We start from the raw sequence: 27,962 nt of genomic DNA, 5'->3' as shown, positions 1-27,962 counted from the left end.
GCTGTCATCACGCGTGCCAGTGCATTTGCTTAGCACCATCTCAGATTCAGAGACGTATGGCAGAACAAGAATACAAAGAAGTTAAGGGGAAACTTGTGCAGACCAAAAGTTTCCTTTTCTGAGGGATCTATAAGGCAAGGCACGCGTACTGGCATGTTCCAGTGAAGGATTTAGCAGTCAGGCAAGAAAAAGCACAGTCAGAAAGGCTCCGACAGAGGTTAAGAGATGCCAGTCTTCACTGCCACCGCCTGAAATGAGGAAGGAAACTTCTCTTTGGAGCAGTGAGAAATTTTGCAGCGCTTGGTAAAAAAAGCCAGTGTTTTGACAGGGCAATTCAACAGTCAGAAGGCAAGTAGGGGAACGTGGAATTTGTATCAGGGTTTGTCCAAGAATCATATGGTAATAAATACATTTTCTCAGCCTTGCTAAAATCATTGTCATAGCAATGATAAGCATATGACAACTGAAGAAACAGACACAAAAAATTAAAATATTTTTTCCATGAACAGAGGAATCTGTAAAGTCGAATTTCCTACAAATTGCTCTCCTATGACTCCTGTCCCTTCTTTCTCTTCAAACTGAAATACACCTACATTTCTGCCAGGTCCAGGACACACCTCTGGAGTCCCCTGCCATTTCCCTTTTTGTATTGTCTTCCAGCATACACTGGGCAAAGGGATGAGAGCTGAACTCTTCCAGCATTCAGTCCCAAAGGGAACTGATGTGGGTATCTTGTCCTTCCTCTTCTGCCCAGTGGAGAAAATTTACATGAAGTACATTTTCAATTTTCATGAAGTTTGCAGAAAGCAGTTATCTTTGAGGCTTTCAGCCCACTGTCAAATGTGTTTGAACTAGGGCACGGCATTAAAAATTAACAGCAGGGGCTCGACAAAGAGAGACAAACAAAGCAATTTTCTTTCCTTTAATCAGACTAAGGAAGAAAAAAAAAGACTTACAGGGATTATTTTCAGTATAGAGTGCTGTAAAGGGATAAAGAAAAGGTCTGAAAATTGTCAGGATACAAAACAATACTGAAAATGTCAAACTGGGATTACTTCTCCAGCTGGTGTATTATACTGAGTTTTCTGCCATCTCATAAAAGGGATGAAATAAACCCATCATATGCAGAGTCGAGCTGTTAAATTAAAAAAATTGTGGAATTTAATGTTAAAATTATTTAGCCTGGAATTGTGAGGAATATGTGTGTAGGCAAGATGGGTTCACGACTGCACATTAAGACTAGAGGGAATGGCCTCAAGTTGCACCAGGGGAGGTTCAGGCTGGAAATGAGGAGACATTTCTTCTCAGAAAGAGCAGTCAGGCACTGGGACGGGTTGCCCAGGGAGGTGGTGGAGTCACCGTCCCTGGGGGTGTTCAAGGGAAGGTTGGACGTGGTGCTTAGGGACATGGTTTAGTGGGTGACACTGGTGGTAGGGGATGGTTGGACCGGATGATCTTGGAGGTTTTTTCCAACGTTTATGATTCTTTTTATTTATTTTTATTTTTTGGAACTCAACAGCACTCAGAAAAACTTAGGTCCTCTGCAGTGCATATCGACCACTAACAAATGATGACAGAAAACACAGCGTAATACAACGCCACTCGCTAACTCTGGGGACATAAAAGCGCCCAAGAGCCATATAAACGTGCCCCAGCCGCGGGACAAGCCGTCCTTCCCCTCTCAGCCCCACGGCGCAGCCCCCACCCCATTTCTGACAGGCTGCGTCGTTCCCCACGCTTCAGCTCTGTCTCCTGCCAGGCACGGCCGCCCTCCCCCGGTCCCCTAGCGCCCTTTGGAAGCCGGCAATGGCCGCCTCCCCTCACACCGCCTTCCTCCCCGAGCTTCCCCGTCCGCCCCCAAGCGCCTGAGGCCGCGCCGCCCCACGGCCCCATGCCCGGCGCTCCCCGGCGGTTTGGGCGGGAAGGGGCGGGGGCGGCCATTACAGCCTTCCTGAGGGGGACGGAATGTGCGGGGCGCCCGCCTGGCTCCGTTCCCCTTCCTACGATTTTTGGGTGTTTGGGGCTCTGTGCCACAAGGGGAAGGGCTCCTCCGTGCTGAGGGGTGTGAGGGTGCTGGGGGAGCGCGGTAGAGGGGAGAAGTGAGGGATGGCCGCACGACAGTAGCAACAGCCCTAAATACGAAATGATAAAGGTGGTTTCCTGGCCAAGCATACCAGCTTGCAGACGCAGTTCATCTGTGTGCCTTCTAATACGCTGAAGGTGCACTTTGTGGCAAGTCATATTTGCATGTTTTCAACACAGTTTAGTTCCACTTTCTATTACAATACAGATTTTCTTCATTAATTTATGATACCTGAAGTGATACCAAGATGGTACTAAATGTTTTCTAGTCATTGGGGTTTCTTTGTAATGATACTGGTTTGTGGTTTCCAGTGTGACAGCTTTCTCCATTTATTTTCTGTCATAAATTAAGGATAGTTTAACAGTTAATACACAGCTGCAGTATGGTAACTGCAATAATGTAAGCATTCAGGCTAAATATGAAGATATGCTTTAAATTGCATTTAAGATGACTGCAGTAACATGCTCTATGTCACCCTGCTTGAGCAGAGGAGTTGGACTAGATGGTCTCTGGAAATCGCTTCCAACCTCAACCATTCTGTGATTCTGTGTTTCTGTGATTTAAAAAAAATAAGGACCTGTTCTTTGGAAAAGCCAGAAGAATATTGCAATATTTTATTTAATAAAACTCTGGAAGATAGAGTTCTGATTCTCAATCATCATCTTTGAGCATCTGCCCATTGGTAACCTCTTCTTGGTAATAAAAAATGAACAAAACCAAATTGAGTGTATATGATTATGTACATATAGCTAAACAAAATGTAGCATAGGGAAGTCCTTAGTATTGTACTCATACGTTAACAGTTACCAATTAAACAGAATGTTGATAACACAATTCGCTTCTCTTTTATGTCTTTGTAGGTCAACTCTTCTATAAAATGGCCAAGCAGAATTATCAATCACTAACTGAAGTGGTAAAACAAGTTGCAGAGCAGCAGCATTTACAGTCATCAGAGATAGAAAAAAACAAAGCAGTTCTTTTCCAGTTACAGGTAATAAGCTTTCTTTAGAGGAGTTTAATTCATTTAATTTATTCATTAGTTGAGGAAGTATTCCTGTGAACAAGATAAGGTGATTGTACATTTTTTTCTGAGTGTTTGCATTTAACTGTAAGGCAGCTATTCTATTCCACTGTGTGGTATTTAGGCCTTGCTGAAACTGCATGTGCATCATTATTTGGAAGGTTGCTCCTTAGCTAAGACTTCATTAGAGTAAGTTTTAGCAGAAGTTTTTATTTATTATTATTTTGAGAAAAAATGCTGAAATAGCCACAACATTAAATAATCAACATAAAGTTAGAGCTTTTTGCATTTAAAAAAAAGAAAAAAAAAGATTTTGAAAGCATCCCTTTTATCAGGTTTTCCAAAACTATCCTTTTTTCTTAGCATACAGAATGCTTTTTTTTTTTCAGAATATTTTTTCTCTGCGTGTTTAGCGGATGTCCATTTTTATTTTAATTATTTTTATTTTTAATTATTTTGTAAAACGTTAGATATGTGTAGTATTCCTGAAGACTAAGTAATCATTTCTGTTACAATCTCTCACAGAATTTGTTAAGCTTCAATTGTCATTTAAACTTTGAGACCAAAAATGTCTGTCAAGAGACATACATTTAAGTATGAGGAAAACCACAACAGTGTTCAGACATTTTTGAGCATGAGAGAATGCAAAAGGAAATCCTATTATAACATCTGCAAATAGCTCTACAACTGAAATAACTGATATTTGAAATTTTGCACAAAGATATCTTATCTGAAAGAGCAGTGAAGACTTTTATTGGTTAGGAAGGTCTAATAACTGGCCACACCTTGCAAGAAGATTTCTTCTAATAATATACTGTAATATTTTGATAATATTATATTAATAATATTTCTGTGACATACTATGACGATGTAACAATTAACTTATGATCAAGCAATTAAGAGTTTCAGTTTTCAAAAACACACAGAACTTTACAGTCCTAGATAATTAATTTAGCTAATTTCTTTTCTTCCTCTCCAACACCTTTCTTTTTCTTAAAAAAAAAACTCACTACCATCACCACCACCACCAACAAAAAAAAACCCAGACAAATGTTAGGAAATTCCGTACAAACATTATTGTTAGCAGAACAACTAAATTAAGTAGTTAGGAACTGAATGCAGAACCGCTTGTTCACCTTCCAGTCTATTCCCATGTGTATGTGTCACAGTAGACATGTAAGACTGTAATTTCCTTTCCAAAATCGAAGATCTTTTCCATTAAGATCTTTTGTTCCCAGTAAATGGTGGCAGAGATACTGATCCTGCTAAAACTGTAACCCAGGATTTCCAAATTAAAAGTTATGCAGAAACATATTGTTCTTAACAGTTGATAATGCCTTATTCTGTTCAAAGCATTGAATAGGATACTTCATAGCACACATAATGCTTCCATTAGAGAAAAGATAATAGGCAGCATAAATCACAGTGCAAATTCTCTCACTTAATACACAATAGTTGGCTGTTACTTGGGGTGGGATTAATCACAGCAAACTTGCATCACCTACAAATCAGATGTTAAACCCATATTAGTCATCCAGGCTACCTCTGTAGTCAACAAAGGGAGACAAACATTTCTGAGGCAGCAATTCAGCCCTCTCATTTTATGATGGCACGAAGTACTGCTTCCTGGAGCTGTTTGCTTCTCATCAGTGAGAAGACGTAGAGGCCTTTGTAGGACTAGGTGCCTATTTCTTAGAAGTTTAAAAATAGCTGGGATTAATGTTAATCTCAAATTTCCAGTGATGAAGACAGGATAAAGACTTCAGCAGAACAGGCTAGTTAGGCTTCATCACCCATCCATGTGTTTTTGTGCGTGTGTGTAAGTGTGGGTTTGGTACCATGTGGTCTTAGTCTGATTTGGGCTAAAAGAGATTCTGTCTCTAAACAAACTTTAAGATTGGGTTTGATCCGTCAAGTACTATGTATCTTGTAAATATGGGGAAGTCAAAGTAATTTGAATAATACTTCATTTCATATTTTAGACTCAATCTAAGGTGAGAAGTCTAAGCTATTCCTCCGTTATGTCTCTAAGGTGATGATTTTAGGAAATAATAACTTTAATTCAAACCCCATTAAGAAAGTGAAGTTTCTGTTAAAGAAATATAAATTACAGTGCTTAACTAGATACCTGGCATCCTCTCAAATAAAAATACTCTTAACTGAATGCTGAAATATTTTACAGGCTAAGTTTCAGGAACTAGAAAAAGAAATGAATTCTATCCTGTTACAAACAAAAACAACAGAAAGGGAAATATATCTGCAAGACGATGCCATAGAAGTGACAAAGTATCACTGCGAAAACCTGGAGGCCCAAGTCAGAGCCCTATATTCTGAAAATATGAAGCTGAGGTTTGATGCAGAAACAATACAGGAAGAGTATGAGATGACATTTGCAAGAAATAGCGAATATCGTGAAAAAATAAAGGCTCATAAAAATCTCTTTTGGGAGATGGAAAGTAAAATGCCAGTTATGATTGAGCTTGCTAAAAAGAAAGCTATCGTTACAGAGCTGAGGACAAAGAAAGAGCAGTTAATGCGTGATCTCCAGAATCCAGAAGGCTCTGTTATAAAAAAAGTGCAGGTACTATACTTCCTCTTTGATTGATTTCATTTTGTGTGAAATAATTTTGGCATAGTTTAATATGATTATTTTGTCTGATAAGTTGACATCCACGATGAATTGACTAGGGGAACAGAGATTCATTTAAAAGGATAGATTAATTAAAGAAATTAAGACATCAGTCTGCAGTAAAAAAATCATCAGCCCCAGTTACTTGTATATTATTTTAAAGTGTTCATTCTATGAGATTGAATGAACTCAGCTAAGAAAAAAACTACAGGGTTGTAAATTAAAGTTTATCATTGCCAAGTGATTTGTGGGATTATGTGGGTTGTTGGATAAAGTTACATGTACACTTTTCAGCATTCATTTTTCAGCAATGGAATATAGCCATGTTTTTATACTTTTTATCTAAGAGCGTAATACTCATTTAACTTTGTTGTCAGGTAATGAACTACAGCTGAGCTGTTTGCCAACGGGAGGTAGGTTTGATAAGGTGATAAAAAGGAGGAGGCAGAAAGCATTCATTTGTTTTGGTGTTTCAGTCTAACACTGTTTTTGTTAGAGCCTAATTGCAAGACTTATTATAAGCTAAAATGTTGGAAGTCCTCACCACAAAATTTTGCGAATACGTGAGCAAACATGTATGAATTTGAAATGAAGTCACAAATTGCCGCTGTGATGCAACTTGTGTTATTGAAAATGCGGTGTTACTTTATTCAAGTATAATGATGAAAACTTTGTTGTACAGGCAACTTTTAAAATCTCAGTAAAAGAAGACTATGATCATTGTATTTGCCTGTGAGAAAGAAAACTATCTCAAATATTACAGTAAATATTCACAGATTTTGCATTAAATTAAATTTAAAACAAAATTATAAGCACCCAAATGAATTCAGATTCCTGTGTTGTTACAGTTGTTTGTATATTTTAGAGCAAGAGAATATCTTTTAAAGTGTATAAAACCATATTATTAAGTATTTTAATAATTTTAATTATGATTCTTAAATTATTAATTTAATTCCTAACGATTATTTTAATGTGCAACTGTGTAATAGATATTTATCTCACCTTTGTTAATGAAGTGAGACTATTAAAAGGTGACAGTTGTAATAAGATGAGCAGATGTATTTCACAACCTTTTAAACAAGGGGATTTTCTCTATCTTAAACCCGAAGGAAGAAATTACACTTTTAAAAAAGGAGATCACATCAGTGAAAGAGTTCATCAATAAAAAAACAGATTTGCTGGAAGAAGAAAAAAAAACGCATGCTAAGCTTAGAAAAGAAATTGAGGTGAGTCGTTTCAATAAAATATAATTGCAGTTCTCTGATAAAAGGTGGATAGTGCAGGTGAAGTTTGGAGTACTTTATACAGGGTTGCTGGCCATACATTATTCAAGTACGTATAGTGACCGTGCTTTCTTAAGTTCTTGGTATTGTTAGTCTTTGTAAAGTTCAGAATTTAATTGTTATTGTGCGATAAAGTTATGAACATTTTTTCTAAAGTCTCCTAAGAAGGAGTTCAGCTTTTAACTTTTGGAATGAAGTTCTGAAAAGAAAGATGTCACTGAATGGTAGTAAAGTAAGATGTCTGTTTTGTTATTTCTGTAATACTTTTGAAATATTTTAAATCTCACTACTGACTTGATTATTCATGACTTTTCTCATGGTTCCTGATACCACATTAATGTGAGAATCAATTGCACCAAGAAAATGGTTTTCCAATGAATCTCTCTAATTTAAGTTGACATTAAATTAAGGATAACAGAGCAGCTAATATGTAGCTGACAAGATAAAATTCTGATAAATAGTTAAACGCTTCTCTTTTTAGGTAATTGAACTGTATTTTATGTTTTGTTCCGTACTAAAATACTTTGCATGTCTGCAAGGGTTTTAGTTTGGAACTTTCACATCATTTATCTTGTTAATTCAAATAAATTGCACAAAATGTAATGATAAAAGCCTGATAATATAAAGATTAACAGAACTGAGGTTAGCTCTATTGCCACTGTAAAATGCAGGAGGAAAAAAAAATTATCGTTCATGTTATGGGAAATGGCAGAGAATTTTTAAACTGAAGAGCAAAGCACAGCCACTTTAGTCTCTGCTATTCAGTGTCTGAAAAAATAATTTATTACCAAGGCAACAGCTTCCTAATAAAGTTCTCTAAATCCATGCTGAAATTAGGCAGCCTAAAAATAATGTTCTGTTCTGTTATCAGAACCAATTAAGTAGTGAAGGTTAATGTATTTTTTCAGTTGTTTGGATTATAAGATCTTTCTGTCTCAGAATGAAGCAGGATTAAAAATCAAATGTTTCAGGATATTATTTTCTATTAAGAGTTCTCTAAAAAATAGTCCAACTTTCAATGTATAAACTAACAATGGACAAGCAGAAACATTAATACCCAGCAGCCCTCAGCACAAGCCAGGAAAGAATACTTAGTGCAAGGATGTGAATAAAGGGAGATATTGGAGACGTGGATGAAGATCCACTAAGCTGCAAGGTTGGAATTCGGCTCAAGACACCTAAAAGTGGTTGGCTGAATGTAAGTGGCTACACAAGTCAGACAGTTCCCATTATAATCAACGGAGGTGTAGTCAGTCCAGCTGATAAAGAGATCAGTTCAGTTGACCAAATGTAAGTGCTCATGGCACCTACAGCTGAGCCACATAATCTAGTCTTTCTGAACTTTTATAGTATGTATAACACTATAGGTTTCTAGTGATCAAACCAGGAATGTAGACATGTAGGGTAGGTCACACGTACACCTCGAAAGACAGTTGTCAGTCTACAAACTGACCCCACCTTGAGGTGTCAGAGTTTGTCATAGTACTTTTTTTACATCTTGTATAGATTGTGAGCTTCTAGCAGTGCTTGGGCCAAGAGTAACTGGCCTTCTCTCATTAATTTGCAGAGAGTATCTGTGGTCCCATGTTTCTGAGCCTTCAGATAAAGGAAATCATTATGTCTGATTAATATGTTTGTTGTTGCTAGAATTTCTGGAGCCTTAATTCAGCAATGATTTTAAGCACTCGTCAAAGTTTGCCCCTATACAGCCCTATACTTAAATGCCTACAGAACTCCTATTGAAGCATCATTAATGGCTAGAGGTAGTACTCAAGCTGAATGGACTGAACTCCCACTTTGCCTAAGTGTTATCTCAGGTTTCCCACAAAGATTTCCCTGCCTAAACACATTGTCCATGAATGTGATTTGGAATGCCTTTCTAAAGCAGACATTCTGAATCATTTAAAAGATGAATTTTGGAAATTAAAAATAAATTGTGGAAGAAACATCTTTCTGCAAGGAAATTTGTCCCTTAAGTTTCCTTTCTTCCAAGGAAAGTCTGTGCTCTGACATGGCTAATTCGTATGCCATACACTTAGTTTATAACAGGGATGCTTCCCCTGTTTATAACAGGGGTACCAGTGAACTTCTAAGTAGCCTGTAGGCCATGTCTCATTCTCTTTCCTGAATGACTGCCCCAATACCTATCTCTTAAAAAGCCTAGCCAATTCTCAGGTTTGGATAGGGAAATGTCAATAGATGAGGGTGATTAGCTCTGTAGAGATGAGGCTTCTGTCATAGTAACTACTACAAGACACCCACAAATAATAGAAAATAGGTTGTTATATTAATTAATTAGAAAAGAAAAGCTCTAAAAAATGTCTATTCTCCTGCTGCCCTCTTTTCCCGACATCATTGTGCAGCTTTATTATTCTTAACAGATATTTGTCCATCCTATTAAAGGACTCCAGTGGTAGAGATTCAAGAAGTACCCAGACAACGTATTTTCTAATGATTAACTTACATGTACACGATGCCAAATAAAAGAGCAAAGTCCCCTTCTCTGGTTTTCACTAAGCATATGAGTGTTCCTTGTCTTCGTGGTTCCAGACAGTTCCCAGTAAAGAAGTTAGAGACACATTTCTAAGAAGAGTAGATAACGTTGGTCATAAATGTTTCAAAGCTGTGTGACACAGTCCTGGTAAAGTTCAGATCTGGCAAGCACTCATTGGGATGACCGAATCTGACTGTATCCATAGAAAAGTTGTGAAGGATTATAGTAGACAGCCAAGCAACCCATCACCAGTAAAACAGGGCAGTGTAATTAATGAAACAAAAGTGAAGAAGTTACTTAGTTATATGTGAAATTTAAGCAATGAGACTCACAGAAGTCACTGGCAATGTAACTCCATTGCGGCTCTATGCCATCATGTGTGGATTTAATAAAACGTAATAATGTTTCAACAAGCAGACACAAGAAGAGTTAAATACTACCACTCAAATGTCATTCAAATTAGGGTGAGGCCAGTTTTTCCTTAAGTGAATAGGCACTATTTACATTTTTATTACAATAAATGTCTCACATTTTTACACTTCAGAATGCAAATCTCCAAAGGGTTGCCTGCAGCAGCAATACTTCTCAAAATAATGCAGCATCGAGGGCAAAATTGGTATGGTACCGCATTGTTACAGTTTTGCCTTACTAAGCAAAAAATACCTTTCTGAGTGCATTGCAACAGTGAAGGTGCTACTACAGCCGTTTAGGTTACCTCGTTTGTATTCTAACTTATACCCAAGCACAGTTGTCAAAGAATGAAAATTTCATCCTTTCTCACTCTGGAACCTGAAATGTTTCACATTCAAAGTCTTGCCACAGCTGTAAGATGCTCACTTATGAATCTTTGGGAGGGATTTACTTTGTTAAACATCTACAAACCAGGTATCCACACTGAACTGGTCACTTAAGCTCTTAGTGGGAGACAGCCTTAGTTTTTTTTTCCTTTTTTTTTTTTTTCTGGGAGAAAGAGGCATGACTGATATTGTTCTAAAGCAGATAACCGATACTGTCCTAAAGCAGATAACTGCAATAAATCAGATGAGTGACTTCTTACATGTTTCTGTGTTTCTTCAGTATCTATAAAGTCATCATGGAATGACACAGTCAAATGTCAGAATCTACACGTACACAGAGTTAGGTGAAGTGAACCCACCTCTGTAAATACTGTCTTGAAAGAACATTTGATGTGTATTTTATTCTATTTTATCAGGTACAGAATAAAAGGTACGATGCTATTCTAAAGCGTTTGCATTGCCAACTGAACAAACTCCATTCAAATAAAAGACAATGGCATTGGAACATTCAGCAGATGCAGAAAAAGGCAGCAGAACTAAGAAAGTGTCTCGGAGTAGTGGAGTTGTAGAGTAACCATAGCCTAATGAAGCTACAATGGGGTACAACAATGTGGGTAATACTTTCCAGACAAATTAGTTTTTTTTTTTTTTTGTTTGTTTGTTTGTTAGTTTTCTTTTCTTGTGGGAATGCTACAACAGTAAAGTAGCCCAATATCTATCTATCTATCTATCTATCTATTTATTAAGTTTTTTTCACTTTAACTATGTGGCCCAAACTAAGCAGAGCTCCATCTGTAATGCTTTGGAATAACGTTTTTTAATTCCTGTGGCCAGAGGCAGTTCAGGAGAAGAATATCAGTATTACCAATATTATGTTATCAATAATTATATGTTATCAGAATTTTCAGGTGTTTACAAAGTATGTGCCAATTTTATTTTAAAACTCATTTAAAGTCAACTAAATAACATTTGAGGAGCTCTTTTTTATTTGATTAGATCTCTGAAAATTGAGGTCTACTTTTCTTTTCCTACAGAAAAAAATAGTATCAGATATATTTGCGTTCTTGGGATATCAAAGCTCTGATGGCCTATATTTTGCTGAGCAGGGAATTCGTATAGATGATATTACAGCCTGATTGCCCTGTGTCTGCCAGAATGTCCTTGTGTGGGGTACAAGGTGGACATAGGTTTTCCTGCTATAAAAGGCTTTGGAACAAGTATATTCAGATGTGGGTTACAAACAGGCTGGTTTCAACTGGACAAACATATGTCTCCCAAGTAGTTAATAAAGAGGAATGAATAGGTGAAGAGCTTTTAAAAGCTCCAGACAGCTTTTAAAATGGAATTCGCCATCTAGAGACAGTAATGCATTGCAGATCATTGATTTTAGAGGAACTGACAGAGTAGAGGATCTTAACTAACTAATACTAGTCATCTAACACCTAAGTGCTGAATATTAGGTGAGATTATTCTCAACATAAATGACCATATATTAAAAGCTCTTGTTAAAATAGTGAGTAGTGGATATTTTTCTTTGCCTTGTTTTTATTATGTGCTTGGCATTTGAGGAATTTACAGTACTTTGTCTGTTCTTACACTTATGGTAATAGTTCTGTCTGGTTGAAACCTGTAACGTTTATCTGTTCTGTGAATGTAGTTAGCTTTTAATTTGAGGTATTGTCTTACATAATTTAAATTTATCTTTACAACTGAATAGAAAATGAAGATTTTAGTGAACTGTTTACTATTAAAACTGTTAAACTGCCTATATGTTGTCAGTGTAGGAAAGCAAATATTAAAATGAAATACCAATATTAATTTATTTTGGATATTTGTATATTCATATATACTTACGTTTTCCTGTGTATTTTACTTAATATAGAGAGATTTTAAGCAACACACTCACTCATGAAGGCTCTCTCTCAACTTTAACTGTTAGACTCTCAGGTTAGTTTTGCATGGTCTTTTTCCTTCTTGACTTTATCAAACAAATTACTGTTGCCATCCTGATAATTTCTCCAGAGAGGTTTGCTGCCTACCTGGGACCCGCATTCATGATATTACGAAGAGGCTACCAGGCTTGGTGAGGCCAGAAGTCTACCACCCATTCCTATTCTTACTTGTAGGGTCAAATGAGGCTGCAATAAAGAGGCTCCGAAATACCAAAAGGAACCTTATGTCCCTCAGAAAGACGTTGAAGGGATCGTGATTGCAAGTTTATGTTCTCCTCTGTCTTCCCAGTTGGAAACTGGGACCCAAGAAGAAGGATACAAATGGATCAAGTGAACTATTAGCTGCATGGCTGGTGCCGTGCTCAAAGTCTTGGGTTCTGTGATCTCAGATGCACTTCTTAGAGATCGGGCATACTGACACTGGATGGGGCACACCTGACCAGGTAGGGCAAGAGGGTTCTGGGCAGCAAGGTGGCTGAGTGTATTAGCAGAGCTTTAAACTAGATGCGGTGAGGGAAGGAGATGTACCTCCAAGTGATGGAAGTGAACCTGGGAGCATTATCACTTCAGGAAACAACAGGGAAACACTTGTGAACTGTCCCAAAGCAATTAGGAAGGGTTGCTCTGAAAAGGTGATGCGACTGATAGCCCAGCTGAAGTGCCTCCACACCAACGCACACAGAATGGGACACAAACAGGAGGTGCTGGAAACCACGGTGCTGTCAAGATGACTCAATTAGAAAACTATGACTTGATTGCTATCATGAAAATATGGTGGGATGAATCACACAACTGGAACAGTGGAATAGAGGGCTATAACCTTTTCAGAAGAGATAGGCGGGGAAGGAGGGGCAGGGGCGTTGCCTTCTATGTTAGGGAATGGATTGATTGCAACGAGATACCTCTGAGAAGCAGCCACGGATAGGTCAAGAACTTGTGGGTAAAAGTTAAGGACTGGACCAATAAAGGACACCTTGTGGTTGGGGTCTACCACAGGCTGTCCGATCTGTTGATGAGGCTTTCTAGCTTCAGCTACAAGAAGCATCATGCTCGCACACTCTCATCCTGATAGGGGACTTCAATCACCCGGATGTCTGCTGGGGAAGCCCCACAGCAGGCTACGAGCAATCCAGGAGACTCCCGGAGTGCATTGAGGATAACTTCCTGGTCCAGGTATGAGACAACCCAACTGGAGGAGAAGCATTACAGGACCTGGTGCACTGGAGCAGATGAACTCATTAAAGAGGTTAAGACTGGAGGCAGTCTGGGCTGCAGTGAGCATGCCCTGGCTGAGGGTCAGGACCCTGAACTTCCAAAGAGCGACCGTTCAGCTGTTTAAAGACCTAGTGGATGGGATCCCCTGGAACACTGTCCTTAGGGACAAAGGAGCTGAGCAGAGCTGGCAGCTCTTTAAGGATGCTTTCCTTAGAGCACAGGAAGTCTCCCTCCCCCTGTGTAAGAAAACAGGCAGGGAGGGCAGACAGCTGGGAAGGCTGAGCCAGGACCTGCTGGTCAGACTGAGGTGCAAGAAGGAAATGCACAGGCAGGGGAAGCAGGGACACGTGGCCTGGGAGGAGCACAGGGATGCTGTCTGGGTGTGCAGGGATGGGGGCAGGAAAGCCAAGGCATGGATGGAACTGAGCATGGCGAGGGATGCAAAGAATGACAGGAAAGGATTCTCTCGGTACATTGGCCAGAAAAGAAGGGACAAGGTGAGTGTGCCCCCTCTGATGGGTGAGAGGGGAGAACTGGTAACAACAGACATGGAGAAGGCTGAGGTACTCAGCAACCTCTTGGCCTCAGTCTTCACTGCCAGTCAGGTTTTCCCCGTCTTGAGTCCCTGAACCTCTGGGCAAGGTTTGGTTGTGGCATCAAAATCCCTCCCACTGCAAGCAAAGAGCAGGTTTGAGACCACCTGATGGAACTGAACAGGTACAAGTTTGTGGGGCCCAACGCCGTGCATCCCAGAGTCCTGAAGGAATGGGCTGATGGAGTTGGCCTCTTTCCATCCTATTTGAAAAGTCCTGGCAGTCAGGTGAAGTTCCTGGTGACTGGAAAAAGGGAAACATCACTCCCATTTTTAAAAAGGGTCAAAAGGAGGATCCAGGGAACTGCAGACCTGTGAGCCTCACCTCAGTGCCTGGGAAGATCATGGAACATTTCCTCCTGGAAGCAATGTTAAGGCACATGCAGGACAAGGAGGGTATACAAGACAACCAGCACGGCTTCACCAAGGACAAATCACATCTGACTAATCTGGTGTCCTTCTGTGGTGGAGTGGCTGCACCAGCTGACAAGGGAGGACCGACCAATGTCATCTACCTGGACTTCTGTAAGGCCTTTGACATAGTCCCACATGACATCGTGATCTCCAGATTGGAGAGAGATGATTTGAAGGGTGGACCATTCAGTGGGTAAGGAATTGGCTTGAAGGCTGCACCTAGAGAGTGGTTGCCAATGCCTACATGTCCAGGTGGAGACCAGTGACGAGGTGTTCAAGACCAGGCTGGATGAGGCCCTGGGCAACCTGATCTAGTGGGTGGCATCCCTGCCCATGGCAGGGGGGCTGGAAGGAACTAGGTAATCTTTAACATCCCTTCCAACCCAGGCCATTCTATGATTTTATGAAACAGGCTACTTTCCTTAACACAATACTGTAGAAATAAAACCATCAGTATCCTATGCTGTAGTAACTGTAATGTGATAGGAATAATTTGATTGGTTAAAACTTTTTAATCTGATTTATTTTAAACGAAGACAAAGATAGACATCTGAAAATTTACCCCTAATCTTAGTTACCTTTCTGTTCTGATGTGACTCAGACATTCATTGCTTGTAAGTCCGTCCAGAAAGCACCAACAGAACTTTGTCTGGTCATGTATGCTGCACATTACTGAAACAATAACAACTGTCTTCCCTATACACAGCAAAACAGCTAACATTTGATTCATGCATATCTTCCAGAAAGGGCTCTAGATGAAAATTTTGAGAATTTACTGCCTTTCTGTTAGTTTCAGTGATTAACTGTTCTTTTTGTTTATTTGTTTAGTATCATTTCAAATTTGAATTTATTCAGCCATGCAGTGAAGTAAGTGTACTTTATAGCAGGTAGTTTCTCTCCATTAAATGATTAAAAAAAAGAAAAATCACTGTCTGCTTGCTGAATTGAATCGATCAAGCCTGTCAAAGTTATTGACTGTCAAATCTGAATGAGAGCTTTATCTTAATGTATCTTCTCCAAAAAGATACAATATCCAAAATTCTCACCCAGGATATTAAGGCGACATGCCCTTACATATGCCTTTTATAACATACATTTTCCTGCTTTCACAGATAGTTTCTAATTATTTCTGTACCAGGACAACCAATGCATGGAGATATATTTCTTAGCAGCTACACAAAGTAAAGTAAACAGAATTTACTTTGATGCTTACTATTGTGTTAACACAGTTACAATGTCACAGTTTGACCTTGTACTTTACTACCAGTTTAAAACAACTCTAGACAACAATCCAAACCTTCTAACTTAACGAAAATATCACACCTTATTTTTCTTTTTGACCAAGAAAAATTTTCATTATTATTTCTCTGGGTAATAGGCAGTTTCTCTGTATCAACACACTTTCAACACATTTCACTAATATCAAAATAAATAACTTAGTAAATAACTTAGGCATACATTTTAACTGTTGTTGTTTGTTGTTGTATTTTTTTTTTAACCTGTTCTCAGTAAATTTCAGTATCTCACTGAAACTTCCATGCTTATTTGCACATCTTTTTAACTGGTTTAGAATCATTTAACAAAGGTGAACACATGAAGTGTATGTAATATTCCTGTTAGCTCTATGCAGAGGAGAGGTTTCCTTCTCCTACATAGACTTTACTGTCATCCAAAGCCTAAAGTTTCTAATACACCTTTTGACTCTGTTCTTCCCAAGAAAGCTCATGCTCTTATTTACTGGGGTGCTTAATATTTTTAAGGTACCTCAGCTATCAAATGTGTTTCTCAGTTTTCTTGCCACAAAATATAGATAAAATTCAAGCATTTTGTTTTGCTGTGTATGTCTATGCTATGTACAACCGTTCTCTCATTTTTGTGTCATTAACAAATTATACTGGAACTAAATTTATCTTCTATTCCATATCAAATAAAAATACTAGTATTGGTCCTAATAAATATATCTGCAGAGTGCTAGTATGAATACCCCCTAATATGTTGGAGCTTCTTTGACAATTGCTTAAGGGAATGTGTTAGTCAGTCCTTAATCCATTTTACTTATGCTTTTCCAACCACATAGAGTATGAACTCTTAAATACAAAAGTTGTGTAGTATGAAGGCCACCATCTTCCAGAAAGTCTGTTCCATCTCTGAAATAATTTATTAGAGGATATAAGCTCCAACTGTTATTGTCATCCCATATCACCATCACATTAAATGCCAGTTGAGGGCTCTTATCCCACATAAACATAGTATTTGTGTGTTTCATTCAACTACCTGGACACCTAAGCAAATTTCATTTCTCATCTTTGAAGCTTTGTTATCTATCTTCACCAAACTTGTACAACTTTAGTCATTGAATACAGCTGAAATCTACATCTGTTTTTTTAGTGTACTAAGAATAAGTTTTTACAGGATGAGATGCATTTGGCACACTTCTGATTAAACAGAACTTTGTATCGCACAGTATTTACAGATTTTCCCATGTACAGCATTCCAAATTTAGAGTTGTAATATTTAACAGATAGATAATAAAAATTAGCAAGGCATAAACATTTTACTAGTGAATTCTGCTTCACCAGGCGAAAACTCATCAGGGAAAAAAAATCAACAGAAACAGAGAAATAAAAATTACTGTCTTCTCTAAACTATCAGCATTCTATACAGTATATGAAAAAGGAAATATATGCAGCTTTCTATAAGTGTCTAATTCTAGCAAATCCTGGAAGCCTGTTGAGGCAGATTTTTCTTGGTACAGTGACGTTGAGCAGTAGTAGCTTGATCTCAGGGCGTTTTTTCCCCTTAACGAGCAAACACAGACAGTAGGAGAATGATTTATGATTTTCGGGGAATAGCTCAGTGAATGCACTTTGTGCTCTTTACATAAGGCTCTCCCAGCTCCCAGCGCGGAAGCATGCTGCCAAACCCATATCAGTCATTTCTGAGGATGGGTGTGGGGCTAAGACGGGAACTTTGGGCTTTGGCGCTCTGCAGGCAAAAGGAAGAGGAGTGACTGCCCACTCTGAAGGGCAAGACAAACAGCAAGCAGCAACAAGCATGTTAATAAGAGTGTGGGAAAACTTACCAAGCGATGAGTCCTACCTGCCACTTAGCAAAAGTTTGAGGAAACTGTTGATCGATTCCAACGATATAACGTAAACAAGTAGGAAAATATCACAGAAACTCCACACTCAACAGGGAAATAATGCAGCCTTCTTTTTTTTGATCATGTCACATGATGCAGGAATGTGTATGGATGGGTGCTAAAGGGAAGGATTTCCCCATGTTGTAAGCTGACACTCCACATGAAACCGTTTCACGTGACCCAGCAACAACCTCTGATGCTGAAGCAGAGGAAGTGTATTAGAAAATATGAAAAGTATCTGCTAAGATCATCAAGTTCCCATCAAGGATACGTCCAGTAAACAACAGAAAAGGGAAGGTGGGCTGGAGACAGACACCAATGTTATGTTGCTTTGCCTCTGGTGCAGAATTTACTTTGGTCATCAAAACAGAGGACACATTTTCAGAGAGCAATGTGCATGAGGCCGTGACAGTGTGTAATGCCTGCTCTTCTGCGGTGGTTCATACGTGAAACTTCAGAGGAAGAATTGTGGCTGCACCATATATCAGTGTAAGAGTGAAAAAATCTTTCAGAACTCTTACCCAGTTTTCTGAAATGTATGGATATATCTTTATCAAAGTAATTATTTGATCCTTCATTAAAAGGATCATATTTGCAGCTGCAGCATGTAGCTCTGAGTCATGTCGAGGCAGTGTCGTCTTGAGGAATTCCAAGCAGCGCTGAAATAGTTCTCTTTTAATTGTCTACTTTGCAGGAGGCAGAAAGTTTTTCAGAGGCACTGCAACAAACTTCCCCAGAAACGTGGATGTAGCGAAAACAGTTCACTGCCCACTTGGAAGTACTAAGCTCAATTCTTTCACTTTGCTTTTTCTAGCATTTAGAGGAAGCAACATGTAGTAACCTATCAAAATGGAAAAAAAAAACCAACCAACCAAAAAAAAAACCACACAAACGACAAACTATGAAGGACAAAGCAAGATCAACAAGCAAAATCTCTACCCTCCCTAGCCCCTCCAAGAAGGATACTTCCACTGCGTATTCCACAATCTAGAGGAAAGAAGGAAATAACAGAGGAGACAGTTTTATCGTGTCACTAAATATACTTCTAGTTGAAAACGGTTTGTTAAAATAATGAGCAAAGGACAGTGCTCTGTGTTGAACAGAGGGCTTTCCCATGTTAGGAAATTACATGAGTACTTCTACATTCTATAATGTCTTTTTATTTAACATAGTCTAGATTTACATATTTCAGTAAAATCTCTAAATCTTTCCAAGAGAAGCAAGCTTCTTAATCTCTCTTTTTATTTAGATATCATATACCACATGTTCAGTGCTTATTGACTAAATGCCACTCAAAAGCTCCGGTGTTTTGCTATCATCTGCACATTACAGTGTATCAACATAATAAATCACAGAGTTTTCGGTGAAGTTACAAACACTTTTCTGAAGTGGAATCAGCACCATCAATTTGAAATGTAGCCTTTCCCCCCAGCAATCAGGTCTAATAGTTCCCTCTAGTGGAGAAATATATTTTTACACAGTAAAGGCATCTTTCGTACTTGTTGCGATTTGAAGATCAATATTTAAAGTGGGATTAGTTAATACTTCTACAGAATATTGTAAATACTCCTAAATACTATTTTATTTCTCAAAAAATAAGATGAAAGGGAGATGCTGACTATTCTAACTTTTACTACTGAAAACAACAGACGGAGGATTGGATTTATACTTAATTATTGGCCTGGTTATAAAAGAAGAATTGGGCAAATTTCCCCAGACCTTCTGTTCTAATCTGAGTTATAATGCAAAATCCACTAGAAAAATATGTACTTCATATTTTTTTCCTTAAAAAACATTAATATTTTTTTTGTGTGTGTGCTAAAAGCAATCCTCTACAAACTTTTCCCTAGGTCACTTTCTTCTTAAAACCATTCTGTTTAAGGCCATTGGCTCCCTGCTGTTTCTTGAAAAATGCATTTCAAAAAGATTAGATGCCCTAAAAAAATTTTACAGCTGACTAAAACTGCCTATGGCTGGTAGTTATGGATTTACAACATATTATAAACCCATGTTTCCAGGCTTCTTAAATAACCCTGCCTAATCTTTTGGGCTGAATCTTTTGGCCTGAAACTGCATTTCTGTCTCAAGGTCAGTGTTCTGGAAAGCTTAAACATGAGGTATGAATGTCATCGCTTGAGGCTCCCCATATACTTGACAAGAGAAAGGCATCCCAGAGCTGATTCAGTTCTTGCGTGCCCTGTGGCAGGGTCTGGCTTCATTCACTACAAAAGGATGGAGTGCAACTACCCTTAATTTAAAAGATTCAATTAAATGCCTATCTTTTGTGAGATAAGCCCAGAACCAGCACAGGCATTCTGTTGCTTACCCTTATTAAAATGTTTTTATTTTATGGCTATGCGCTTTGGAGCAAAGGATTGAACTTTGGCAGGGGCTTTTTGGTGGGAACTTTTTTTCAGGCTAACCAGCATCTAGTTATCCATTTTAATCACTTTTCTATTTTTTTTAATATTGACATGGAATTCTAATCTATTGAATCCTAACATTATATCATTAATATAAAATTTACACCAATAGGCATGTGGCCTCCTCAGTCAACTTGGATAAAAGTTATCTATGATTAACATTTTACCCACGGATTTTGTCATATCTATCACAGCTAGTAAAGGATTGGAACGTCGTGCTCTGGTGAAATGCCAATATACTACCTACCTTTTGTGCATCTCAACTAAAAATATTACTGTCTCTATCAAATTATGAGTTCATACCATTGCTTAGGATTCTTTAGTTGCTAATGCGTCTGTGTTAGGTTAATTAATACGTTTGGAAAGCCAAGCAATCATTTCAGCGGAGAAGAGCTTGGGTATCTCAAGTTTTTTCTCAATTGTATCTGTTGGTTCTTCCTTTATAGTCATGGAGGGAAAAGAGCACTTCTAAGAGGGGGTTTCATCTGAAGTGTTTTACATGATTGGATTAGGATGACAAGAATCATGCCACCAAAATTCTTATTTCTGCCAGTTGAGTGTAAAGGGAGTGAAGGGTCACTAGTTCAGATGTAAATAAATAACTATATTCTTTTGATGTCTAAAGTTAGGTAAGATGTATCCAAGCTCCTTAAGCCAATAACAGCATTATTAGTAAATTCTCAATTTTTCTTCTTTTTGCCCTTTGTTGTCTTACTGCTGGCCATATATTTTTCTTCGTATTACTCTAGCTTTCCCTATTGATTTCCTGGGCTTTAAGCTTCTCATTTATTTATTGCATTTGATGGACCTCTTCCATATGGTACGCTGGGGAGCAGTGGGTGGCTGGTTCTAACATCTATTTCCATTTGCCAGTGAACCAGAGTAGGCTTTTAGCTAAGGATTTCCTCCTTCTTGGTGGAGTACTCTTTGCTTTTTCAGCGCTTTTTTAGTTTGTGTTACAGACCTCTCATTTTTCATTTGTCTTTTTCTATCTGCTTTTCCCCAGTCAACTTCTCTCACAATTTTCATCAGCCATGGGAATTTAGCTATTTTGCAACATCAATTACTGTAGAGGGGATTCACCTTGCCTCTTTTAGACACCTATTCAAATGTAATAACTCACATTCTGGTGGTGCCTTGCCCCTTGCATTGACTGTGAGAGGAATTTGGATGGGAAGAGATCTAACTTTTGGATAACTAACATGAGATGAGATGAAACCGCCTCAGGCTCTAAGATAGGTGTCATGACTTGCCTTCTAGCACTGCCTGTTTCCCTCTGTTGCCTGCAGAAGGAGTCCAGGGCAACTAGATCTAAACCCCTGGTAGATAATTAAAATTACATGACATAAATCCCATCTATCATCTCCAGTTATCCCTCAACGACTCAAGGCCAGGAATTAATACAGCTCTATCCATCGCAGCGAGACCCATAATTGAGTTACCCTGTATTGAGAGCAGTAATACTTTCTGTGTTAAAGGATCACAAGGCATAATTTTAGAAACTTTAATAAGTTGTGTGACCTCCACGCTACATTTCTGAGATTGAATTCTCCCATGGCAAGACAATTGCTTCCTGCATTCTGCCTCCTACCGCAGACAAGCCATAAGAAGTAATTCTGATATAGTTTATAAAGACTCTTCATTTTTCCCTTCTGCTGTATTTCTTGTCTTCTATGTTTTAGCACATTGGTAATTAGCATTGAATTATTAGAATATACACACCAGCTAGGAGTGTCTTCTTAGTGCTACCGCTACATCATTCACTACTGTCACCTCTTCCCAAAAGATATTTTAACTAAATTTCTTTAGCATTCCAGTCATGTGAACCATCCCAGCTGCCAATAATACTTGTATCAGAGAGAATTTCTAATCTAGTGCTTTTTTACCTTGACTTTTAAAATTATTACCTAATGACTAGAAATATGGTGAGTGGTTCCTGAAAAAGAGGATGAAATTGGAAATGTAGGTAAAAAACACAGGTTGCAATGAGTGGAAGTGAAAGAAATTTGGGCAGGGAGAACAGTTAGTACATAGGCCTGTGTTCATTTCATACTACAGAGCCCATAGTGGAACGTGAGGTTCCTGTCTGAATAAACCTCCACTGTCTGCAGATAATCTCATCTTGCTCCAGGCACTGGGGAATCAGTCTACTGTCACAGTCAGTGTCTTATTACCTCAAGTAATAAGATAAGATAAGAGATCTGTGCAAAAGGTCTAAAGTATCAGTCCTGTTGCTGACCCTACGGATATTAGTAGAATCTCACTAGATAACTTTTTTTTAAAAAAAAAAAAAAATCCTTTTATTTTTTTGTTTATTTATTTATTTTTTAAACCAAGCTGTGAGATTTGTTTGATTTACACGTTCAGTTTCCCATGGAACTTCTCTCTTGTCCTCATTGGCACCTGTAATGCTTCTTCACAGGGTACAGTCGCTGCTAACTTATTTAATGTAACGAGTATGGTACTTATGGAGGTAGCACCTAGATCCTGTTGCAGCTCAACACTGCAGGTACTCTTTTGTTGTGTGACCTAATGGCATAAGTGTATTCAACCATCATGGGACCCAACATTTTGCCATCTTCTGCACCAGAAAATAAATCACTTGAAAGTCCAAAGTGGAAGAGAGTTTCTCATTTAAAAGTTTATTCTGCTCTTCAGTGGTATTCAGACCCTGCTGCTCTTCAGTTCCTACACCTCTAACACACTTGAGATCTCTTTTTTACAGGCAGGGAACAGAATTTGAGTTCTGGTGAGTTACCTGTAATAACAGAGGAATTGTGCAGCAAGACTTCGAATGATATCAGGATTCTTACAGTAGCGTGTGGGGAAGAAAGTCAGCCCTGTGCAATTGTTGTCATTTCCTGTCCTACCTCTGAGAGAAACTGTATGCACAAAAGATTTGATCTAGGTAGGAAGAGAATTTTTTTCAACAGATTGTTTGCATGGCTGTACACACACCCTCACTGAATTGCTGGAAAATCTCATTTCCATAGCCAAACCCATTTTAATGAACTACTCCTTTGTAATTATTCAAGTATCCATCCTGCTGCTAAAAAAAAACACAGCATAGCGATGATTTAACACAGCTCTGCAGCAATTAGCACTCATAAAACAACAAAGAAGCACCTCACAATTCACAGAGGAATCAAAGTATGACATCAAAAGTAACTCATTACAATCACCACAACACACCTCAGTTTTTATAGTAGCAATCACAATGTTTTGGTGGGTTTGACTCCTTCTGTTCTTAAGAATTATACCTAAAAAGCAGCTACAGAACATACTTATTGCATTTTCAAAAGCATATTAATTAACCATTTCAAAGCTTTTTTTTTTTGGGGGGGGGGGAGGGGAATAAAAGTAGGAACTAATAGTTTAGTTGCTTATTTGCTGCAGATTTTATTTAGTCTAACTCCACTCACTTTAATAAGCATGAAGTTGAAAAAGGAACCATACACTTACAGTTACACCTGTGGCTAGTTTAGTCATCACTTTTATAGCTGAATCAAACTCACTTTGCCTTCCTGTTGCCCAGGCATCTGCAAATGGCTTGCTTTCCATTTGAGTGGCTTTGTGATGGTTGCTTTTTTCTTTTCCTTTTTTTTTTTTTCCCCAATGCTTCCTCTTTTTTTTTTTTTTTTTTTTTTTTTCTTGGCATTATATTATATTAGTAGCTGATGGCACAGGGGATTTTGACTACTTTTCAGGTTATTGCCATCAGAGACATTCTTAACCATGCTTATTAGACCATCAAGAGTGCTAATTTTCTTGTACAAAGGCAGTTCTGAACTTTCATTAGTGTATTTCCCAGATGCTTTAATTTTCTGATACCATTTAGTATAATAATGTTTGCTTTTAATACATAAGTGTGGAAAATAATGTACATTGGGAAATGGACAACAAAAAAGCTGTCAGAAAAGCATAAAAGAGCAGCAGATAAGAAAAACAGCATTGCAACATTGTTTTTAGAAGCAATAGAATGCATGAAGAGCAGACATATTGTGATGCTAACAACTTTAATTAATAATGTATAAAAGGTTAAGTATAAATGAGAAAGGGAAGATCTGTTAACAGAAAACATGCGCTAGTGTACTAAAATTAGAGTTTAGAAATGTGCAATACAAAAGCAGAGGACTCTGATGATATGTTTGATTGGAAATACACTTGTTGAGATTTTTTTTCTCTCCTGAATGTAAAATGAGGCATACTTGCTAGAGGTAGCAAAAGTGAAATTTTGGCTATTGAGTCCAAATTGTTAGCATGAAATGCATACTCCCTTTATCTCTTCCTCGCTCATGTATGACAGTCATCTCTAGGATGGAGTTCAGGACATGTTTGTTTAACCTAAAAATTAGGCTGAATCAATAGCCAAGTGGGAGCACTTTTTCAGTGGGGATTTAGTGGTCATGAAAGTGAATGGTCTGTTTCATGGCTGTTAATTCTCTTCCTTTTGCAGATGTGCCTAATAAACACCAACTGGGAATGATGTTCCTTAGCAGATACACTAATGCAGTTCTTCAGTGGTGGAGTTCCAAGTAATTTATCTGCAAACCATCTCTCTCCACAGCCTGCACTTGCATGTTGTATTAGCTGATCTGTTCCCCTCACCAGAATGGAAAAGAGACTTTTAGTAGAGCAATGCACAGCAAGGCAGGGAACCACTTGCAGAGAAGCTTGCTAAATCTCTGTGTGACTTTTCTTGCCTAACCTTAACCACACCAAACATCTAAACAAGTAGGCTAGATTTCCTGTGCAAAAGACAAGTACCTTAAAAAGATGATTTATCCTCTCCTCAAATAATATTTTGATGAAATGCTCTAGGAAAACAGGATTGTCCCACAGTGATGTCTCTCCATAGAGATGCTCCAGTTGACTGTGTTGGAATTTGTCTTCTCTAATAATTAACATCTAAATATTAGATGATGTAAGCTAATCATCTAGGCTTCTTAGACTGAGAAAAAATACTAGTCATGTGCATACTAATATTGATGATGGTCCCAGGTAGCATGAATCACGCTGGGGATGTGACTCATTCTTTTTCCATGCACTATAGAAGGAACCAACTAATCTACCTTCAGTTGGAATAATGAAATCTAATGAGACTCTTTCAGGTAAAATAGGGCACGGATGCAAATTCCTAATTTCTAGGCATGGAATATCTGGGTGTCTGGTGTAAATAAGACCACTATTTTCACTCAGTATATCTTAGCCACTTATTTTTGGTAACTAAAAGCCACGTGGAAGTGCTTGTCACTTTCCCTCTGTAACGGAGGCCTAAACATGCAGATATTAAATAGTTAAGCTCTGTTGAGCATGTTAATATGTTCAGGGCTTAGAAATTGCATTGATGGTGCAAGTGCATTGATGGTGCAAATTGGATGAGCTGTTGAGGAAGATGTGAAGCTTTCTCTTGGCTATTAGAGAGGGCCACAGAAAGACTACTTTAGCCAGTGATCTGGAGAAGGTAAAACAAGACCGTTCTATGGATGCTACAAGGTTCTTGTTTTGGTCTGCTCAGGGTGCTTGTATTTACTCAAAGCTTAGCCTGATGGTAGAAGGTGGAGATGGGTCTTTAGCTTTTAGGCTTTTAGTATTTACTTTTTCTATGAGTATCTGCAAAGAATTCTTCTTAAGTAGAAGACATGGAAAATGCATACAGGAAAGCAATCCATGGAGCAGGTGGCACATGAGAAGTTTCTGAAAGCTACACCATCAAAGGACTCTGCATCTCCTTGTGTTGTTGCTCGTATCTTGTGCAGAATTCTGAGAACAAATCTAAGGCCACTGGATTTATATTAGGTGGCAGATGTGAACCTGCCCCTCTAAATATTATCTTACTATGGTGCCATCCTCAAGGATTACAGTGGCAGTGAAGGAATATGTGAAATAACACCACATTAGTAATAGCACCATAGGCTGGTCCTTGATGTTTATTACAATATTTGTTGTATTAAATCTTCTGGTCACTTCAATCACCAGATAGGTATCTGTTTAGCCCTGTCTGTCTGGTCACTTACTATCAAAAATACCACAGTGAGCAGACTTTCTTCAATGTGTTTGTCAGGAATAAAGGTAGTGACATTCAGAAAAGCCAGGGCAAAACAGATGCTCTTAAATTTTAAATTACCTTTTGTGTTGAGGTACTCTACTGATGATTCTGCCAGTGTATCTCCTCATGACCTCCCATATATAGAAATATATGGCTCCACCAACAATGAAAGAATGGAACTTGGCCCTCTAGAGGGTGACATTTTTCCATATGAGGTAATTAAACAGATCCATGTAGAGAACTTTTTAGACACTGGTCACTTAAGAAGAAATTTTATGTCACTTCCATTCAAAATCACTTTGGTTATTTTACTGTATTGTAAATGGTTGATTTGTAACGAGTGTAGCAGTTTAATTTCCTTTCATTTTATTTTTAAAAATTAACAAAAAAAATCCTTAAAAGATAGAGAACTTGGCAACTATGCTCAAAAGTGAGAGGGACACAGAATCTCTGATACAGTTCCTCCCCCAGAGCAATATAATCACACTTGTTTACTGTCCCAGAGCATGTAAAATATGGCAAGGACATTGCAGAACACAAAGCCACAACTGTTAACACAAAAAATACTAAGATTTGTAGCCAGTAATCTCTAGAGAAGAAGTAAGTGTGAGAGCAGCACTTCTACATAACAAAGATTGCAATCTGATGCCACTATTTAAACTGGAACAGTTTAATGGAACAGTTCCCAAACTTCTTCACTGATTCCAATGTGTTCCTGAATTCCCTTCCAGTTGCAACTACAGCCTTTTGTTCCTGTTTCTGGTTGTGAATCCTACTCTTTCAACAAAACTTCTGTCACACACACAAATACTGAACCTTTGTTTAAGAACCGCTGCTCTCGTATTAGTTTTCCCCTAGTGTATTTCTCCCATGTACTCTAGGCCATTTTGCTTTTCTTTTGTAATGCTCACCAGGCTTTTAAAGAAAGCAGCAAAAATGCATCAGAAATGATGGCACTCATGTAACAACAACTTTGCCACCTGACACCGTAAGAAGGATGAATCACTTGCATGCATCTGTGAGTTCAAGCTGCCTCACAAAGTTCTGCAATTAATTTGTTTGGCACGGTTGAGGATAAATGATTGTCTGCACTGAAGTGATTGCTGTTTTCATTTTCTTTGTTATCATTTCCGTATCTGTAGCTCTTTGACATGGCAAATCACGGCTAAGAGAGAAGTGTGAGGTGTCTGTTAGCGGATGGCCCAGCATCAAAAGAGACCAATTAGCAATGTCCCCATCTGCTGCCTAGACTTGTGCTTGCTTCCTGCCGGTTCCTGGAGCCAAGAATTGAACTGGAAGCCTTGGATTTCATGCACAGCAGCTGCAGTCAATTTCTCCAATGTCACACATTGTCCTGAGAACTCGTTATAGGAGCTGAAGAATGGAAGTCTTGTCAGTGCCTTTCTTATTGAGGCTGGCCTTCTTCTCTTAATACTGTTCAAGAGACCACCACAGACTAGTTGAAATCTATTTAAGACGGAACGTTAGAGATGGTGCCAAAAAGAGAGCTCTTACTCTTTCACACCCACACTGTGTCAGAAACTGCCCTGCCTGGCTGGAGGGACCAATGTGCTGATATCATCTTCATTAGGTTAAAATCATTAAGTTTTGAACTGAGACTGATGAAGAATTTCAAGGGAGACTGGTGAAAGTCTGCTACAAAACTGACCCTTTATCCAGTGGGATACTAAATCTATAGAACTTCATGTTTACGTTATCAGCCCATTAACTACTGGGTAAACTAAACGAAACAAGAAGAAAATGTTTGTGCACATACACTTCTCCTATCAATATGGAAACCGTCTGTTAGATTGGGTCTGCATGCACAAAGTACACGTCATTTGTTATTGACATAACCTCTTTGTGGC

The 27,962-nt window shown here is 38.4% G+C and overlaps 2 protein-coding genes across 12 annotated transcripts in view; one reads left to right on the top strand and one right to left on the bottom strand.

The window, feature by feature from the left end:
* LACC1 (laccase domain containing 1) overlaps window positions 1-17,773 on the bottom strand; it is a 28,379-nt gene extending 10,606 nt beyond the window's left edge. Inside the window, exons 1-2 of one of the 3 annotated variants that reach the window (XM_083828284.1) lie at window positions 17,580-17,773; window positions 9,481-9,599 (exon numbers count right to left, since the gene is read on the bottom strand). The gene's annotated coding sequence lies outside the window, so the exon portion shown is untranslated. Of the gene's footprint in view, window positions 1-9,480; window positions 9,600-17,562 lie in introns of all 3 variants that reach the window. The other 2 variants (XM_083828282.1, XM_083828283.1) reach the window with 2 other exon arrangements.
* On the top strand, window positions 107-27,175 carry CCDC122 (coiled-coil domain containing 122). 9 transcript variants are annotated; one of them, XM_083828327.1, is made up of 6 exons: window positions 605-2,232; window positions 2,944-3,074; window positions 5,287-5,685; window positions 6,843-6,959; window positions 10,724-10,917; window positions 17,722-17,861. In XM_083828327.1, exons 2-5 carry the CDS (start codon window positions 2,961-2,963, stop codon window positions 10,874-10,876), a joined length of 783 nt encoding a protein of 260 aa, XP_083684453.1. In that variant the 5' UTR covers window positions 605-2,232; window positions 2,944-2,960; the 3' UTR covers window positions 10,877-10,917; window positions 17,722-17,861. The 9 variants fall into 9 exon arrangements, with proteins under 9 accessions (XP_083684457.1, XP_083684456.1, XP_083684453.1 ...); XM_083828326.1 differs by lacking the exon at window positions 17,722-17,861 and adding an exon at window positions 12,434-17,556; XM_083828331.1 differs by lacking the exons at window positions 10,724-10,917; window positions 17,722-17,861 and adding an exon at window positions 24,502-27,175 and having other exon boundaries at window positions 107-2,232.
* The last annotated feature ends 787 nt before the right edge of the window (window positions 27,176-27,962 follow it).

The sequence above is a fragment of the Anser anser genome (assembly GCF_964211835.1).
Source record: "Anser anser genome assembly, chromosome: 1".
In the NCBI taxonomy this organism is placed as follows: domain Eukaryota; kingdom Metazoa; phylum Chordata; class Aves; order Anseriformes; family Anatidae; genus Anser; species Anser anser.
The sequence above is the reverse complement of the archived record's forward strand: the minus strand, read 5'-3'. Positions and strand labels throughout refer to the sequence as shown.